This window comes from Coturnix japonica, chromosome 4 (genome assembly GCF_054131305.1).
Source record: "Coturnix japonica strain WE chromosome 4, WE-NBRP24, whole genome shotgun sequence".
Classification (NCBI taxonomy): Eukaryota; Metazoa; Chordata; class Aves; order Galliformes; family Phasianidae; genus Coturnix; species Coturnix japonica.
The window spans coordinates 59,676,566-59,695,457 of NC_140666.1; the positions used below are offsets into that span (position 1 = coordinate 59,676,566).

Consider the following 18,892-nt stretch of genomic DNA (forward strand, 5'->3'; position numbering starts at 1 on the left):
GAACAGACAGAAAGGAATGTAACCACTCAAATCAACAGAAATTTTGCACATGTACTTTTACATTTAAGTGTTTGTGCTCAACACCTCTTGTTCATTACCTGTTCCGACTTACCCAGCTGCCATTGGAAGAACTGTAATCTTTCCCCCTTTTGCATTTTAAGGTCACAGAAATTTAAGTTCTTCTGTTGTTCATGCTCGAGTTTCTCTAATTGCATCCTCAGAACTTCAATATTACTATTAAGAAAAGTTGGTTATTTTTCTTATCCGGGGGCAGGGGGGATGGAGAGATGGAAGAGGTTCTGTTTTACCTGTTTTAAACCAACCATTATTCTGGGATGATGGAAAAGCCCTTCATACTCATGAATAAATTACCAGCTATTCCAGAAATACATCCACCTTTTTTTTTTTTTTTTTACTAAATTTCAAGAATCTGAATTTCCAAGATAAGAAATGAATTTTCACTCAATTTATTATTACTTTTTGCAATCAAAAGCACAAAGAAAAATGTGAAAAACAAGACTGGTATATCAGCAAGCAAACTGTTGTAACAATTAATACTAAGCAAAGGTTTGCTGAACATAAATTTACCCCTGCAGTGGTAAGGCCACACACATACCAGCTGAGTATGATCCTGTAAAGTGAATGAAACAAGGATCATTTGTAGCAGGAATGTGGATTCTTGCTCTGAAGACATTCCTAAATCCATGCATCTGTTTACAAAAGGATGTAAAAAAATCTCACCTGGCTACTTAAGACTATTCTGAAACTTTCAGCCTTGTAATTAAACATTGTTGATGTAAGGCTTTGAACCAACAGAGGCAGAGGGAAGAGTATTATCTATTATGTCCAACACGTGGCAGTCCTCAGGAACAGTCCACATTGCTCTCAGTGGAACCTGCAGAAGGTTGTGCTGACACGCGCTCACTTAGGGGGCTAAAAATAGGACTGCAGTGGCATCTTTCCATCAGTTATTGTCCCCTGGAAAATCACATGTGCTTCTGGTTCCTCGTGAGTGACACAGATCAGACTAGAAAAAGAGGCATCAACCCTAGTTTCTGGTTTCAAGTATACTCCTATGTCATTTGTATCAAAGAATCCTAAAATTGCTGGAAACACCCACCTCATTAAGTACCAGCCAGCCACAAGACAGCAGAGAATGCATACCAAGACAGCAGTGAACCCAGCAGTAATTCAGGGTAGAGCTTTTCCAGTATAAATCTGACTGCTAGGAAACAGTGCTCGTAAACAGCCTCATTAGAGGTCGGTTCAGATACAAAAAGCTGGTTGTATGAAATCCAAGACCAGATTACTCATGACATGATCTGGATCTACAGCTCCTCCAGGTTTGCAGTGTGACAAGAGACACACATGTGGCACGTGATGCCCTGTCTGCTGTCCCAGGCAAACCAACAGCCTTTGGCTTCTGTGCACTGACCAGCTGCTCCTCTCGGCAGGAACTAAAATATCATCTTGAATCTAGGCCAAGATATCAGCATCCAGCCAGAGCAAGTTTGGACTCGCAGAGAGCTCTTGCAGACTCACAAGAGGATCCTGCCCCTTTCCCTGACAACTTCACTGTCACACACACATATACGCACAGCACATGAGAGGGAACCGCAGCCATCCACTGCTGCTGGAACGAAACCCGCATTCCTGAGCAGCAGCAGCTGAGGGTCACAGATGACCAAATATTGGCAGTCAGTCCACACTGAGAGGAGGGAAAGCTAGATTTTAGAAAGATACAATAACAAACAAAAGCGTCTCAAGAGGATTCATGGAGCTGCAACACAGGAACCGGCATACAAAGGATACTTCAGAAGAGTTCTGCTCATGTGATCACAAGGCCAGTTACAAGTAAAGCACATACACAGAAACATTAGTACAGCATTCATTGCCTCCTCCTGGAGGTGTACAGCAAGAGGAGGCAATGCTGAAGTTGTTTTAAACCAATGAGTTTGGTTGCATGGTATTCTTAATGGTGTTAGAAGGCATGAAATGGAAGTTATCCTCAGCAGAACATAAAGGTCACATTCAGGTAAGGACCCTAGAAAAATAAAAAACAAAAACAAACCACAACCTTTTGAAAGACTGCACAAGAAGATGAATCAAGTCCGGATACTCTCAATGTTTTCTGAAGTAAGACCACAAAACAGTACTCCACTATCAGACCTAATATAAGGGACAACATCATTTACAGCGCTGTTCTATTAGTTTGAAACTGGTCACTTTGAATGCTTTCAGTGCATTCCCATCACTTGGTAACAGCCCATGAAATGCAAGTTCTCCAGCTGGATGCACAACTTGTGTCAAGGTGTCCCACACCTTTTCCTTGGTTGACAGGACTTGAGATCACACCCCATATCTTCATGTCATTCTGTGCCACACACATACACCCCACAGGAAGTAACGGCACTCAGGGCAGTCACATGAACATATTCATGCACATGTTAATGTTTTAACCTGCTTTGCAAATAACAATCACCACAGAGGTCAAATACTTCTCCAGTTTAGTCTACTACCAAGAAAAAATAATCTAACATCTTACGTTAATTGTGATCTTCAGAGCCCTTCAATTTAGCAGTACTGAACATTGTGCCTGATTTAAAGACTTCAACAAAGCAAATTGGGTGCCTAAAGGAGCAACAGTAGTAAAGGAAACAAAGAACAGCATCATAGTTTCGTCATCACCAGCTCGGACTTCAGCATTACCAGCTCAACACAGGGAAACCCACTGCAGAGTCATGTGAGCTCCACAAGAGAACCCCTTGAACTCTTCCTCCCCAGATATACCATCTTTAAACACACCGAGAATCTTAATAAAATAATGAGGCCATTTATAAATAAAGTTTAATTTGAGAGGTGCATTTTATAAAGCTTCTTACCCCTTTTCAGGAATCACAAGTTAAACTCAAAACCAGCACAACTTCTGGAAACCTGCCTCAGTTATCAGTGGTCAAAGCACTGTTGTGAAAGGGAAGCCCTAGAAGTGGGAGGTCAGCAGACTGATCTGATTGCTGCCAATTTTTGTGCACCAGCGGAGCTGAATATGAAGAGTTAATAAGGCAAACACTTTTTGAAAGTGTTTCACAGGGATTTTAGATGAATGAATCCTTGTTGCACAAACAAAGATTCCTTTAACATAGGAACTGCCCCATTGCATACTGTACCCCCAGTACTCTGTAGGAACAGTCAAGTTCTGCAGATTAACCAAAATACTTCAAGAGAGGACAATCCAAATAAGAATAAAACTGTACAAACGGGGAGAGCCAATAATGGTGCTGTAAGCTGTGCAGTCCTATAGCTCAATGCAGCTCATTTTTTTTTCACTCAGGCAATCTCAACTGTGAAGTACAACTTGACTTGAGCTTTAACTTGATTAAACCTAAAAATGCAGAGCATGTGCACGTAATTAGTACCAGCAGTTATGTCACAGGAGGAAGGAAACATACATAAACATTATTCTAGGATTCTATTAGTAGACCTACAGAAAACACATTTTTAAACAACAGCCACCAGAGCTCTCGGGATTTTAATATTATGTTTTGAGGCAGTGTTAGAGTAAACTGCAGCTCTGATATTGTTGCCTTAATCTCATTAGCAAAGCCACTGTATTACTGATGTTGAATGTCTGCTGAGGATTTCATAACCTCTAGCAGAGATCAGACATGCAGTACATTATTGGAAGAACATTAGGATGTCAGGCACTGCACAGGAATCACAATAATTAGCAGTGATCATCAGAAAATGAATATTTTTGTTCAGCTGAAAGATGAACTTGACTGCATAAAACATTTGCAGTCCTGAAAAATCTGCAGCTCTGCATCTTTAACCCATCTGCACAGCATTACTTCTTACACTATCAGTGAGTAAGGTTCAGCTTTCAGTACTAAAAGTCCAGCAGAAATTTTGCCACACTGTTTCAGCCACATTCTTACACTATTTAAAAGAAGTATACCCAGCTATGGTTTTTAAAAAGGATACAACTAAAGCGCCTATCTTGAACCGTACGTCCTGCTAGGTAAGATGGCCAGTCCTAAATTCCCAGCGAGGACAGTCAGACGCTTAAGAAACGAAAGGGGGGAGGATGGGAGAAAGGACATCAGAACAGAACATGCAGTGTTTAGTCAAGTCGAGCTTCTGAAGTTCATTCGGGAGTTACTATTTTTAAACACAATAGAAATGCGTACCAACAGAAGGGCAGGAGGCCCATCTCTGTACTCCCATCATCAGCAAAGCATATTCACCATTCAAGGAGTGCATTCTCAGTGATCACAGCTTGAGATAGATGCCTTAGGGGAAGCTCAGACATCGAAATTGTTTCTCTGTCTCTAAACGTACAGCATTTTTATTTGTTATGGCATACAGCAATACCACATGCAGGACAATATGAAAGAAAAGCCCAGTAAAATGCAGGATGTGGTCCCAGTCAAAGGGAGCTCTTCTGGTAGGAGCACAGCCCTAAGGCAGCCCAGCCATGAGCAGGGAAAGCTCTATAGCCCATTGCAGTGCAGATACCAGAGTACACACACAGCCACCTCACCCCAGGGCTGCCCAGAGCATGCCCTCACAGGAACAACCAGAAACAGAGACTGCCACAAAGCTAACACAAAGAGATACAGCCCTGCCTGCAGGAGCACCAATGTGCATCGGTCCTATACAGGAGAGAAACTTCCAGAAGGTGAGCAGTCTTTGGCTCTGGCCTGCTGGCTTTCTGGTGCTGGGGGCAGCCCATCTCCTGCAGGCAGCAGGTCTCCCCCAAGAAGTTGTTTCTGCTTAATAAATACCAACACTTCTGGTTTTATAAGTTCAGGTGTAAGTCATAATATTTGAACAATCCTTGCCTATTTTCCTTCCTACTTGGTTTAGATGCCCTTGATATTACACATACCTACTGCAGCTGACAGTATTTACTAAACTAACTTAGTTTAGAAACATGTTTAATACTCTCAGACAGCCCTGGCTCTGGGACTTCATTTACTTTTTTTCTTTCTTCTTTTAGCCCTTCCACATTCTTTTCTATAAACCAAGAAAAGACCACGCTGGAACAGTGATACATTTTCACTCACCATTTCTGCATAAATCAGAACTCTCCAATGTAGTCCCCTCCTTTTGGAATCTTCTATGTCATCAAAAGAAACTATTAATTTGAAGATATGAAGCATTTGCTGTGATTTTGAACATACAACATTTTTATCCTGGAGAATTTTTGCTACCATTTTTTTTTTAAAGCTGCAGTACCTCTATAACCTTCCTCAGGATTCTTCATTGCTTTGAGGATTCAGGTGACTGAAACACGAATGCTGAGCTGAGCTGTAAGCTTCCCATCTATCCTCCCTGGTATGCCTTGTGTGCAATCCACTGTGACATACTCTTTCACAGCATGATCATTAGTGATTCCGTAAGTGACTGCTACACAAAGCAGGCATTTACAGAGATTTCACCTCCCTTATACGCACACACCTCTCCTTCACGGACTAGATGATCTCTGTGCAGCCCAACCATATGCAAAAGCCCAGCCCCCAGCAGACAGGAGAACTTTGCAGGGGTGAAGACTTGGAGGCAGAGCTGCACCTTTAATCTCTGCTTGCAAATTCCCTCCATGTCTGGGAGGGAAGAAAGCTTTCAAAAATAACCATTTCCCTTTCCTTGATTATGGGCCTTAACAACAACAAGAAGAAGTATGGCAGAAATATGTTTGTTATTCTACAGTGTGTCATCATATATTGCAATTCAGCTCCTAGGGTCACTTTAAGCCTTTTTCTATACATCTCAATTCAGCGTAAAGGACAGACACAGAAGGTGACAGAATTAACATTGCACAGCTCTTAATTCTATTACCTTGTAACTACTAAGCACTTGACTTTGCAACCAAAATAACACTGCAATACAGTAATTCTTGCGTATTACCTAGACACACATAGTCATTTACATACTAACCATAATTATCTTTCCCTACATCAATCCACACCCATTACACATTGTTCCATAACTTAAAAATAGTGAGAAGCCATTTTTCTAGCACACTTTTTCCTTTGATGCGGCATACACAGTTCGTAGATGCATAAATGTTCACTGTGGTGGCTGCTCTCTTTACTCTGCGCTGTGATGCATTAATTTTACTATGCTGCTTTTCAAGTCATTTGCATTTTGAACAAATTACTTCTAATCCTCAATAGTAGCAGAGGATAAGATTAAAAATAAGCGTGAATGGAATTAAAGATTAAAAATATCATTGAAAATGAAGAATTCAAACCAATGTAATTTTTTGAAATTAGAATTCCCGTGCCAGCAAAGATGTGAAAGGAAGCATCATCCTACAGTCCCACACACCAGCTGCAGTGTCCCTGATAGCAGATTTTTGCCAGCCTCTAGGTGGAGGCCTCACACCAATCAGACCACATCTGTTTGTCTCCAGGTGACCCCACAGCCTGCAAAGCTGTGTCCTTTCAGCAGAGACTTTCTGCTCCTGCATCCAGGAGTCACTAATGGCACAATACATGAGACCAGACAACTCTGATTTCCAACCATTTAAACTGTGCTGGGGAACCTTGGCTCCCCCAGGTCTACTACCAAGGTACCAAGTAAATTGTGAAAGTCTCACATTCCCCTTTCTTCAGCGTTCAAGCTAATTTCTCGCACTCACTGATTCACAGGGCCATTTTGCTATGGAAAGGTCCTTGGAGAAACAGAATGGCAGATCTGCTCTGTATCCTCCCACCCAACAGCAGCACTCTCCTCCTGAACACCGCGGTAGATGCTCCCTCTCCAGGTTCTGGTTCTCATTCCAAGTCTTAGTCTGGCAACACAGAATCCTTATGTCCTTTGAATATATTTGGATTGCCCAAATTCTGCCATATTTGGGGGAAAAAAGGACAACAACAGAGATTGTGCAGAAAGAAAGAGGACTGTCAGTTCCAGCCATCATTCTACAGGCAGTTCTCTTACCCAAGGAGAACTGTGTGGAATAAAGGGATTTCAGGCAAACAACAAGGGCATCATCGCATTGGGAATATCACCATGTAACTGTCGTATATCGCTCAGTGATAAGCAACTTTGATTGAGATGAGTTAAATCACAACAGAAGACACTCACCTTTGTTTTTAATAAGAAGCAATGCATTAACATCAGTGATATATTTGTTCACATTCAGAGGTATAACATGATAGAGTACCTATGTGGCAGCACCAACCAACATCCCAGTCTTTCCCTTCAGTTCTGTTTTTATTGGTTTGTTTCTTCTACAGACCGTGTGTTCTGATGCAGGACACTTAATGCTTGTTTTGGAAATGTTGAGTTTATTAATATGGTTGTATTTTTTAACATGAAAAGGTGTGTTTGAATTCCTTTCTGACAACAGGAATAAAACCCTGGCAGACAGAAGGAATAATAATGTAAATAACACATGACTACTAACATGGGCATAACACCCTATCATAGCCATAGTTCAGAAGTACACCTGCCGAGTGATTTCTATCTAAAGTAATTTAGAATAATTCTAAATGTAGACAGGACAAAATGCACAGGATGGCAGTAAAACAGCTGCAGTAGTTTTTCACAAGCAACTTTCACATATTAATAGGATTTTACATTGTCATTTCACTCTCGTGTAAAATGTGTAACATGATGAAAAGTCATTCCATAATGCTAAGAAGCAGCAATCATCCCATTGAGCCATGCAGCAGACACAAGGCTACACTGCATGCACAGCACCAGGTCTGCTCTCAGGGCCTTCAGCTTTGCACAGCCAATGACATGCAGGCTACTGGGACCGTAAAGCCAGTCGTGCCCGACTCTGGAATCACACACATGAAAGCAACTGCTTGGCCTGGCATGGCTCCCCCTCTTCCTTCATCTTCATCAGCAGTGAGCGGCTGCTATTAATTGCTATTAGCAGTGATAACCAGTTGCTGCTAAAAATAGGTCAGAGGAAGCACGGTGCTGCCCGTGCACTCAGGATCCAAGTGCTGTCAGGAGAGCTGATGGCTTACAATGAGCGGGACCTGGACAAGGAGCAACTCGAGTCATCACTGCGGGTCTGGTCGCTGCATGCAGTGATCCCACCGAGCTGCTCCCACACCAAGAGCCAGCTGCGTGGGGTCTTCACGGCCAGGCCCTCCCCGGCCATTACCTGCAGCTCCTTCCAGCCCCTGTATCCTGCCGGTGCCCCACACAAAGGCCGTTCAGCCCCAGCTCCCTGCACACCATGGGGCTGAGCCGGGACCCCACATCTCCTGGTGGGCAGCACTGCCACAGCCAGAGACGAAGGAACAGAAAGAGCAAGGCGGGATTTATATCTGGATTTCTGTTTGAGCACGTACACGGCACGATCATCTGGCCGCTCATCGGGAACCCTCCTTTACAACAGCGTTTTATTGATTGATCTGAGCACAGTGACACAAAAGACTCAGCACGAGGAGCAGCCGCAGAGCCCACAGGGGCATTCGCTCGGGGATGTCCCTCAGAGCCTCCAAATGCGATAGCGGCTCCAAATGTAAATCAATGCAGCACCGCTCATCGCGCTCCGTTAGGTGCATGCGGCACGGCCGATTACTGCTGCATTACGCCGGCAGGGCCGGTGTTCCCGGGGCTCCCCCCCTCAGCGGCCGCGGTAGCTCACGCAGGTGTGTCCGACAGACGCCGGCTGAGGGGCGGCAGGAGGGAGGAGCTCAGCCCGTACCCGACGGCGCCGCCCGCCCGCAGCAGCCGCTCCCCCGCACCTGGGGCGGCCGTTTCTCCCCTCCGGAGGCCGCTACCCGCCGCTCGCGGCCCCTCCGCACCTGTCGCCCGCGTGCTGGGGGTAGGGGAGGGGGGCACGGACGCTCGCGTGGCCGGGCACCCACCTGGCGAAGGCGCGGCGGGCCGGCGGGGGGCGAGGTCCCGCCTCCCGGCGCGGGGGGCGCGGGGGCGGCCATCTTCTCGCCCCGCGGCTCCTTCCCGCCGGCGCCCGCCCCTCTCCTCAGCCCCGCGGGCGGCGGCGCCCCGTGGCCGACACCATGCCGGGGAGCCCGGCCCGCCGCCCGCCCGGCCCCGGCACGGGGAGAGCGGGGTTGACCTTCCCGGGACGGCGCCCGGTTCCCCGCGCCGGCGGGTGGGTGCGGGCGGGTGGGTGCGAGGGGGAGCGCGGTGCCGGGCGGCGCGGCGGGGTGCCCGCAGCCGGCGGCGGGTGCGGAGGAGGAGGAGAAAGAGGAGGAGGCGGTGGAGGAGGAGGAGGCCGGGCTGCCGATGAGATCATGGACAGCTCCGAGACGAGCGGGCGGGAGGAGCCGCCTCGCACCCCACACACGCACCGCTGCCCATCGCTCGCCCCGCAGAGCAACGCGGTGTCTGCCAGCGTTTCGCAGTGCGTCACAGCACAGGTAGAGCTCCCAGCTCAGCTCTCGGCCATTACGGGGGTGAATAAAGAGCTGCTCTTCACGCTGACCAAAGCTTGGAGGGCTCAGCAAAGCAGATGCTTTAATATTTGTTAGAAGTTTTGGGTATGCGGTGGGAAACAAGGCAGTAAATATGAGCATGTTGAAGGCAAGTGAAGAGTGAGAGATACGAGGCTGTCATGCAAAGAGCGGTTGCAGTTTTCAAGCCTGCCCGAGGGGTCTGCACGACTTCCTATTTAATTGAGTGTTATGATTTTTCAAGCATCTTTGGAAATCCCTGCCAAAGTTTACAAGCCATCAGTTTGCATGCCCAGCTTTGGAGAACAGCCCGTTTTATCCCAGCACACGGTGCCAGTGAGACCTCGATGAAGAAAACCTCTTTTCTGCTCAAAGGACTGAGCTTTGTGACTAGGACATCTCTATTTCTAACCTGCCCTCATGTCCTCTGTTACATTCTCTCTATGCTTTGATACTATCTCTAATATTGTCTCATTCCTTATTGAAATCTGCAGGTACTGGATTAAATCCACAGCCTGCCAGCAGACTGTTAGCCTTATTTCTACCATTTAATGCACGCTGCTGTGCCTGGGGGTTAGAATCCCCTATTAAACACAGCTTTGCCCTTTTGCAGACTTCCACTTGGGCAGCAGTTTTACACTCCACTTCTTTTTTGGGTGAACAGACTGTGAGATTCATACAAGCAGATCTTTTTGCTGAAACAGCCAGTATCAGGCCATAGTGACCCTACCACCACCCTCTGATCGGCCTCTGCTCCTCAAAGCCCCTCAGGATTTCTCAAGTGAAGTGTTTTGGAGCAGCAGTGCTTCAGCCCCGAGACACAGCAGCTGGGTGGAAGATGAATGAGCTTGACATCACCCTTGTCAGCCTAACGCTAGGGGTGCGATGCCATGGCACATGTATGGATGTTCTGCTTTCACACCAGTGTCAGGCAGAGATGAAATTGCCCAGTGCCCTGCATAGTGCTGCAGTGAGCAGTACTGCCCCTCGTTTCTTGTGTCCTCTGTTTCTTTCAGTCTAGGAGCAGCTGAGCTCCCCCACTCTTCTTTGTAGCAAGGCTCCTTCAGATGGGCCTCAAACTACCCTGACATCACATGGCTTTGAGTCACATCTCGATAGGCCTTAGTATTGAAGTGCTCTTGTTCTGCCCTAGGGTCAGCACCCTTCCTCCTCTTGGTTTTGGTGCTGTTTTTAGAATGAGGCCTTTTGGTTAGTGCGAGCCTGGGTAACAATGGGAAGCAGGGCCAGCTCCTGCGCCAAGCCATCAGGTCTCACCCAGCTGAGGCACCAGCTGTTCCCAGCTCGTGTTTGCACTTGCAGGAGGTCTTCTCACCACACCTGGTAAGAAGCAGCAAACAGACACTGCACAAAGCACTTGGGAACCAGAAGCCACCTTTCCTAACAAAAGACATTTGAGCCTGCAGCAAGTAGGAGAAAAGAAAGCAAAAAGCAGCCACAGCAGAAAAAAGGGAGAACAAAACAAAGGGAAAAACTTCATGAAGCACAAAGGGGAGAAAGGTACACTGTGAAGGTAGCTCCATGCATTATTCATAGGGTGGGAGAAGGAGCACCATGCTCCCCCCAAGGGAAGTAGGAGTAAGAGTCACCAACTTCCATGTTTGCTGTGTTTTTGCTTCTTGCAACAAGAAATGGCTGTGCCACCTCCATCCCACATGCTTTGCCATCACTGTTCCCATGGAACTGTGGACTAGATTCTTCCTGAGAACAATCATCCTCAGGAACGTGCACTCTGCCAGTGTTCAGAGAGGGAAGTACCTGGTGGTGAAAGGAGCTTTCATAGAAGGGACTTTGTTTTGCCAATTGGATGCCTGTTCCATAGGTGATCAGCACAGCCAAATGCACTCAGCACTGGGCTGCCCAGCCTCAGCCCTACAAGAGGTTGCAAAGCAGCAGGGGAGATGCTGGACTGCTTTTAGCATCTGACTCCTCTTATCTCTCTCTTTATTCCAGGTCTTTCATTTTGCACAGACCACTAGGGCTGTGCGCTCTGATTACACAGTTTGGAGCAGCATAGCACTACTGGCAGCCAGCTATCAGCAACAGGTGTGTGCACCGGGAGCACTGTGACAGGGGCTGAAGCACTCTGCCACTGCAGCACAGCCCTCCTGCCTGCACAGCTCTGCTTTCAAGTGCCATGGGTGGTTCATCCCTTCCCTTTCCTTTTCTCCCACTTCTTACCACCTTTCTGTGCTTGTTTTCTTCCATTCAAAATGCCAGCAGGCAATAAAATGGCAGCAGTGATGAGCATGTGCTTATCTGGCTTAAAGTTAGTTGCCTTGACAACAGCGACCAAAGCTCTCATGTACTCTCCTGCCTTCGTTCTCTCATTTTCACAGTAATTGAGATGAGTAGGGTAGTAAACACGCATGCTAAGTGTGCCACCAGCACCGCTCCCGGCACAGGGATGCAGCAGCAGACTAGCTGCATGGCTCTGCTCACCTGCGAGCAGAACCATGGGCTGTTGGTGCCCATAGAGTTCTCAGCCCCTTGGCACGAGGAGCTCCAAGCTGAGGGATGCATGAAGCACCGCAGTGCCCTTCCAGCCCAAGGACCGCACCTCCACAGCCCGCTGGCACTTCCCTCTTTGTCCTCAGAGGGTCACTGCTGGAGCTGCAATTAGCAGATTTGTGTAATTAGTTTGATTATGTGTTCAGCCAGTCTCTGTCCATCAGCATTGCACAGTGGCTTCCAGCCATTTCTTGCAAACCTGCAGCAGTACTTGCTTGCAGTGCTTCTAGTGCATGCCTAGCACTGTATTCTAACTCTGCTCACATCAGTCACACTTGGGGTGCGTTTACACACACTGTTGTTAAGTCAGTTTAGTATTTCCCAACATTATTAGACCAGCTGCACATTCTGGCTCCCTCACAGAGAGGACATTCTGCTTTTAACCCTGGTCCCTGGAGTCCCACAGCTGACAAGCAGCAGGGTCAGAGTGAGCAGGAGGGGCTGCAGGGGCAGCAGGGACAGGCTCCTGGCCAGTCGTGCTGCCAAAGAAATGGGCACTGCCTGTTCAGAACACAATGAAAAGCAGCAAGCAGGTCTTTGCCCTTGTAAAATTAATCAAGTATGTTCACCCAGGCATTTCCCTAATGCCGCTCTTAGAGACAAAATGCCTACTAGCATTTTAGAAAATGAAAGTAAAAAAAAGTAAAAGCAAAAAAAAAAAGACCAAAAAACCCCCAAACAACAGCTTATTTATAGAATAAAACACATTGGCAATCTAATGCTTTGGTACCACAGCTCACACCCACACCACCACAGGCAGGAATGCACAGTGTTCCACCACAGAACCCCACCTGACATGACTTAGGTAGAACTAACGCTAACTATAATATCCTATTTGACTTTTGGTACTGAGCAACTTCCTCAGTACCACCAACAGAAACTTTATGACCTGCAGGCATGATAACTGCATTACTTCCACTCTCAGTGACATTTCAAAGTCACACACGTACAGGGTGATGTGTTTTTTTTTGTTTGTTTTGGTTTTCTTTTGTTGTTTTATTTTAGCATTATGCAGTATTCCATGATTTAATGTTGTCTGAGATCAGTAGACAGCGTGGTACCACAAGTAAGCAATCACAGCACTGACCTATGTTCTGGGAGCCTAAGACAGGCAAATGCCTTTGACATCCATCAGAGGATAATTTTCTAATTTGATTTAGAGCCTCTCCAGAAAAAGATAATTGACTTACCTGCCAGCTTTCAAGGGCTGGCCTGACGTCTGATTTAAGCTAGAATGCAAAGTACTGCATACCTCTTAGGGAATGAAACAAAAAATGCAGAACATCAGTATAACGTGCAAAACAAAAGCAGACAGAACAGGCAATGCAAATCAGAACTGGATGGTAAAAAATAATCACTAAAAAAAAAATGTAGAAAGGAAAAGCAGGGAAAGCAAAAGAGGATGTAAATCTTGGGAATACTGCATATCAATAGAGGTGGCAGACAAAAATTTAGCCAGTTTTCCTACTGCGGATGCCCACATGAGCACTTTGGCATCTCATAATCCCTCAAGGACAGACCAAAGGGGCACAGAGTACAGGCATAACAGAGTGAGGGGATCCCCCACTAAGAGCAGGCTGCTTGAAGCTGCAGGCCCAGTAGCTGTGGAATACCAGGCTGCTCCTTTTGAGCAGAGGTGTTTTACCACCGTGTTTCTCCTTCCAGCATCTGAGAGCACACAAACAGCTTGTGGGAGGCAGCCACAACCTGCGAGGATGTGTTTGAAGGTACAGGTACTTTGAGCTGCCCAAAGAGGCACTCGGTGGCTCTGCACGTAGGTCCTATTGCTGCTGTCTTTCTGCACATACATAATTGAATGCCAGAACATGAGAAAGGCTTCCGTTTCTGTCAGCTAAGGAGGGGAGCATGCATTCTAACTTGCTCTGAAGGTGCACCTGGATCTGCCCGGGTGCAGGACAGCTCTGTAAGCACACGGTCACTGCTGCCACCTGCCAGAATCAGCTTGAGAGCATTTGGAAAAGTTATGCTTTATGCAAGAGGCACCAGGGCTTCACACAGGAAGCCTGAAGTGACAGGAAGACGCGACCCCGTTGGGAAATCAGCGACTCCAACAGGAGATCCAGATGATGACGGATTAAAATCCAAGGCTATGACTGAAGCTTAAACCATCCCTCCTCCACAACTGCACTGTTTGTGTTTTTTTAAACAACGTATCAGTAAGCATTTTGGTGAGAAATGTGTTCAACAGAGCTTTTTACCTTTGGCTGCTTGTGCAACTATAAAGCCAAAAGGAAAGCAGATTAATTCTAGGCTAGCAGACATGCTTGCTTCTGTCCTTTTAAGATCCTTTCCTGCAGGCAACAAAATACCCGTTTGTAACAGATGTCTCCGCTTTTGTCTTCAACAAAGGTTTTCAAATTAAGTGTGCCCCACGCCCTCCTTCTCACCTGCCCGACCCCCCATCTCACTAGCCATCCCGCCACTTAGCGCATCCTTTCCACCTAACTCCTCCCACACTCCGTGCTGCCATCACACCCAGAACTCTTCACCTGCATTCCAGTCCTCCTCCTCCTCCCCTTCCTCATTTCCTGCCCCAAACTTATCTGAGCAAAGCCCCAGCACGACCGAGCCCAATCATTTCCAAAAGACATTTACAAGGCCAGCTTTCAAACCTGGAAATGGAACATTTCCAGGAGGAATAGATAAATAAATATATATTATATATATATATAATATATATTATCCTGATATATATATCAGGAAGAAAGAAAATCAAAGTGGCCGTCTGGGGGTAGGAAAAATAAAGAAAGCAACAAAACAGTTTTCCCTAAAGAAACCATCTAAATCATAGACCTTAATCACAGAATTGTAGGGGTTGGAAGGGACCACTAGAGATCATTGAGTCCAACCCCCTGCCAAAGCAGACTCTCTACACCACATCACACAGGTAGGGGTCCATTCAGGTATTGAATATCTCCAGAGAAGGAGACTCCACCACCTCCCTGAGCAGCCTGTTACAGTGCTTTGTCACCCTCACTGTATCATGCGAAACTTCCTATGCTGTACTTTCATCCCATTACCCCTAGTCCTATCCCCACAGATACAGAAAAGAGACCAGCCTTGCCCCTATGGCCCCCACACCTCAGGTATTTATAAACCTGGATCAAGTCCCCTCTCAGCCTTCTTTTCTCAAGGCTAAACAAACCCAGTTCGCTTAGTCTCTTCTCATAGGGGAGATGCTCCAGGCCCAATATTACTATAATATTAATATACTTAATTAATATTCTTTCAAAAACAACATGCCACAAAGCTTTCTTATTGAAGTCCCAGATTGTGTTTCTTGCTCCAAAGGTCTCCATTTAGTAGGATTACAGTCCTGTTGCTACCATGCACAACCTGCAACTAGTGGAAGAGAGGTAAAAATGTAACACTGCTAAAAATCATTTCAGATTCAGCACTGTGCTGGTTCAGGAAAAGCACAATCAATGCTGGACTTTGCTTCAGGCAAATTTATGTGCATTAAGTTTGACACTGAATACTGCAAGCAGACAGGAATCTGCAAAAACAAATGAGAGCCATTGGTTAGGAATTGCTGTAATCTTGCAGTACCGTCCTGATATTTTAATGAGGATGTGTTATTTATGGGTAGAAAAAGGCTGCTGAAAGTTCTAAGGAGAGGGTGAACCTGGAGATGAGCAGAACAGAACATTGAATTGTATGCACAATATTGCTCTTGAAGTTCAACATCAAATAAGGCAGACAGGAAGCTGCAAAAACAAATAAGAGCCATAAATTAGGAATGGTTATAACGGATTAATGTAGAAATAAATAGAACACTTAATTGTAAATAAAACAAACAACAGCAGAAAAATCGCTGTAGCTAAACACTGCAGACCATGCTGAAGGCAGCCTCTGTTGGTAGTGGTCAAATCCGAAGTACTTTAGGGATGCAACACTCAGGGGATCGTAAAACTCAGCAGATGGACTCCTCTACTTTAGCATATGTCGACAAAGAAGGATAGAAGCAGCAGATTTTAACTGTCATGGTAGAGAAAAAGAATAAGAACACATAAACCATTCTGGCATAATTAAGAATCCTAGGGATTTTTTGTTTTTTAGTTTGTTGTGGGGGGTAAATACACACACTTGCTGTGTGTTTGAATCACAAATTATTAATAAAGCAGCAGAACTCCCAAGAATTCTGCTTGTGCAGCTCTGCTCCACTCTCCATAAACCATAAAAAAAGGCCGAATCATTTATTATTTGAATCATTTATAACATGGGTGAATTTCAGCTTACATGAATTTCAATTCCAATTAGAGAGCAATCCATGATATTTTAAGCCATTACTTACTACAGAAGTCCACACACAGGGACTGGCATTGATGTTAGAATCCAGTCTTCCCCCTCCTTTTCTCCAGATTCCTCTTGGAAGGAATTGCCCTTGTGCAATTTCTAAGAACCATTTGCAAGTTGTTGGTTTTTTTTTTCCCCCTCCCCTGAAAGTTTGTCCCTTATCTTGCACTTTTTCTGTTCTGTGTTCCTGCTATCTTTAGTTTGATCACTGTTATACTCCCCTCCATTGATTTGTGGTAATCCTCTCCATTCACTTACTGCCCGAGGAGAGGGATACTGTCTGCTGCCGGCTCAGATGCTAATCTGTGTCTGGTGGGAGTAAAGGATGGACATTTACACCAGCTGTGCCAGAGCCTAAGGACTGTAAAGCAGAAGAAAAATACCAGTGTAACAAAACTTACATTAATATATGTGGCATTAAAATAGCCACACTGCTCAAATGACCAGAAAACATACAACTTTTAAATGTTAACCAATTTTATGACCAAAATCCATAGACAAAAATGCCTGGAGTGTCGTTCCAAGTTTGTTTCAAGAGCCTGGTGGTATTTTAGGAATGTACTTGTTTCCAAGTAGTTTGCTCATCCCTCTATTTATAAAGGAAAATTCACACTTTTACAAACCAATGTGTTAGTTCCTTTGCCCTGCAACAAAATCCCCTAAATCTCACCAACAAATGTGTGAATGTCTTATCATTAATTGAGAGAACTGTAAAAGCATACTTAGCTACACAACTTTAACTGTATTATATATTTCATACAGAGAATTATTGCCAGTTAACAATGAAATCAAGTACATTAAGATTAGTATCTTACCTTGTAAACTACACAACTTCAGTACCCGTCTGTGAGCAAGATCTATTTCTGGAACCAGAGTTACCAGATGTAACCAAGTTTGGTTTTCTCCTTTACTTTCCACTCTCAAAATTACAACTACAAGACCTGTTAAGCATTCAATTCATGTTCATTATTTTCAGGCTCCTTAGTGAGGGATCTTCATGCAGCCCTGGTCATTTTAAAATACGTGGCAGAGTATACAGTCATTCTACTGCATTCTCTGATAATCTGATGAACTAAACAGAGGCCTCGAGAGATGTATTTACCATTAAACGGCTTTATTATTTCTAGTGTCCAAACACCAAATTAAAGAAGCACAACTGAAAATGTCTCAAGAATTTTATTTCATAACCTCGTGTATAAAACTTCAACATACAAAAAAAAAAACAACCCAAAGTGAACTAGAGCAAGATCTCTTGTAATACATTTTTCCTTTCCATAAAGCTCTACCTAAGGGCTCAGAAGCAGTAAACATTCAGCCTACTCAAAAATGGGATTCGGAGTAATGTTCATACTTGCAGTCTGCAGAATTATGAGTCAAATGAACGGGTTTCTGATTCCTTCTTAAGAACAGTTTAGTTGCTGTAAGCAGGGATGGGCTTGGTTGTTTTTTTTTTTCCTTTTTCTTTTTTAAATCGTGGTTCAATTTCAAGACTACATTCAGCCTTAGTTATCTTCAGAGAAGCGAATGTGTTTACTTGTCTGTTGAGTCTTTTCAAGTCTCATTCTTTCAGCTTTGGCAATCAACTGCAAACGAACACAAAAAGCAATAAGAAAGTTTACATGAAAATTATGATCTGAATAAAATTACCATTTTGTTTTGCAATCATGATTGTAATATTCATTCATCTATCAAATCTCCTAAGAAAAGGATAATGTTTGAACAGAAGAGCTAATCTGTACATGCAACAAAAAGCTAAAGCAGCCCCAATTAGCTACAATTCAGCAGGGCCCCAGAGCATTCGAAAATAAAATAGGGCAGCCCTTCCATTACTGGACAGTGCAGCATCTTTTATTCCAGTCCTCCTTCCTCCCACCATGGCTGAAGAGAACAAAACTATGCATTAAGTAATCACAATATACAGTGCTATACAGGACATTAAGAACATAAATCCACTTACCGGATTCACACTATCACTCGTGACATAAGATAAACAAAGGACACACGCAAACTAAAAAGCTGTATGACTGCTTTGTCATTTTTTAAAGGTAGCAAGGACAAGAAACACTGAAATCCTGAAGGAGGAGCATCCTTTATGGTGGGAAAACAGCAGAACACACCACAGCTCTTAAGGAATAACATTGCAGTAGGGAGAAATAGCGGTGCTAGGAACCCCTTACTTAAATCTGCCTAGCCTGTAAGTTGTTGGCTGCATTTCACAGCAGACTGATGAAATTACTACAGTATCTGGGTTTGTTTTACTTTTTCCACACAATTTGAAGCTGTAAGTGCTGGACTGCCATACTGCTGAAATTGCTTGCTTCAGTTCCCTGCCTGATTGCAGTAGCACTACAGATGATTTTAACTCATTTCTCTGACCATACTCTCTTTTACTCATGACAGTAACTTAGACTCTTTTCTAAAAAGGCAGCCCTTCTTGCTCTGCAGAAGATGATCATCTAGGACACTTGTATACTGCCACCCTGACAAGCGGTGCTCCTCATCAGTTCAGATGACTTCCGCAACGTAACTTCTATCTGGCATAGAATATTTTTCCCTTTTCTCACAGCTAACCAAACTTCAGGGATATATCCCAACTCTAGTCTTAAGCAAAACCTGTTACCTCTGCACTAAACTCTGAATTTAGCTATTGGCATTCC

General features: G+C 44.8%; 2 protein-coding genes across 3 annotated transcripts in view; both read right to left on the reverse strand.

The window, feature by feature from the left end:
• The window catches only part of ANK2 (ankyrin 2), a 315,505-nt gene extending 306,532 nt beyond the window's left edge, over positions 1 to 8,973 (reverse strand). Inside the window, exon 1 of the mRNA XM_085546969.1 lies at positions 8,841 to 8,973. The gene's annotated coding sequence lies outside the window, so the exon portion shown is untranslated. The remainder of the gene's footprint in view (positions 1 to 8,840) is intronic.
• Positions 8,974 to 17,392: 8,419 nt separating this feature from the next.
• LARP7 (La ribonucleoprotein 7, transcriptional regulator) overlaps positions 17,393 to 18,892 on the reverse strand; it is a 46,558-nt gene continuing 45,058 nt past the window's right edge. For both annotated transcript variants that reach the window (XM_085547022.1, XM_015861992.3), the window contains one exon: positions 17,393 to 17,818. In XM_085547022.1, coding sequence (XP_085403148.1) covers positions 17,738 to 17,818 — 81 coding nt within the window. In that variant the 3' untranslated portion in view covers positions 17,393 to 17,737. The remainder of the gene's footprint in view (positions 17,819 to 18,892) is intronic.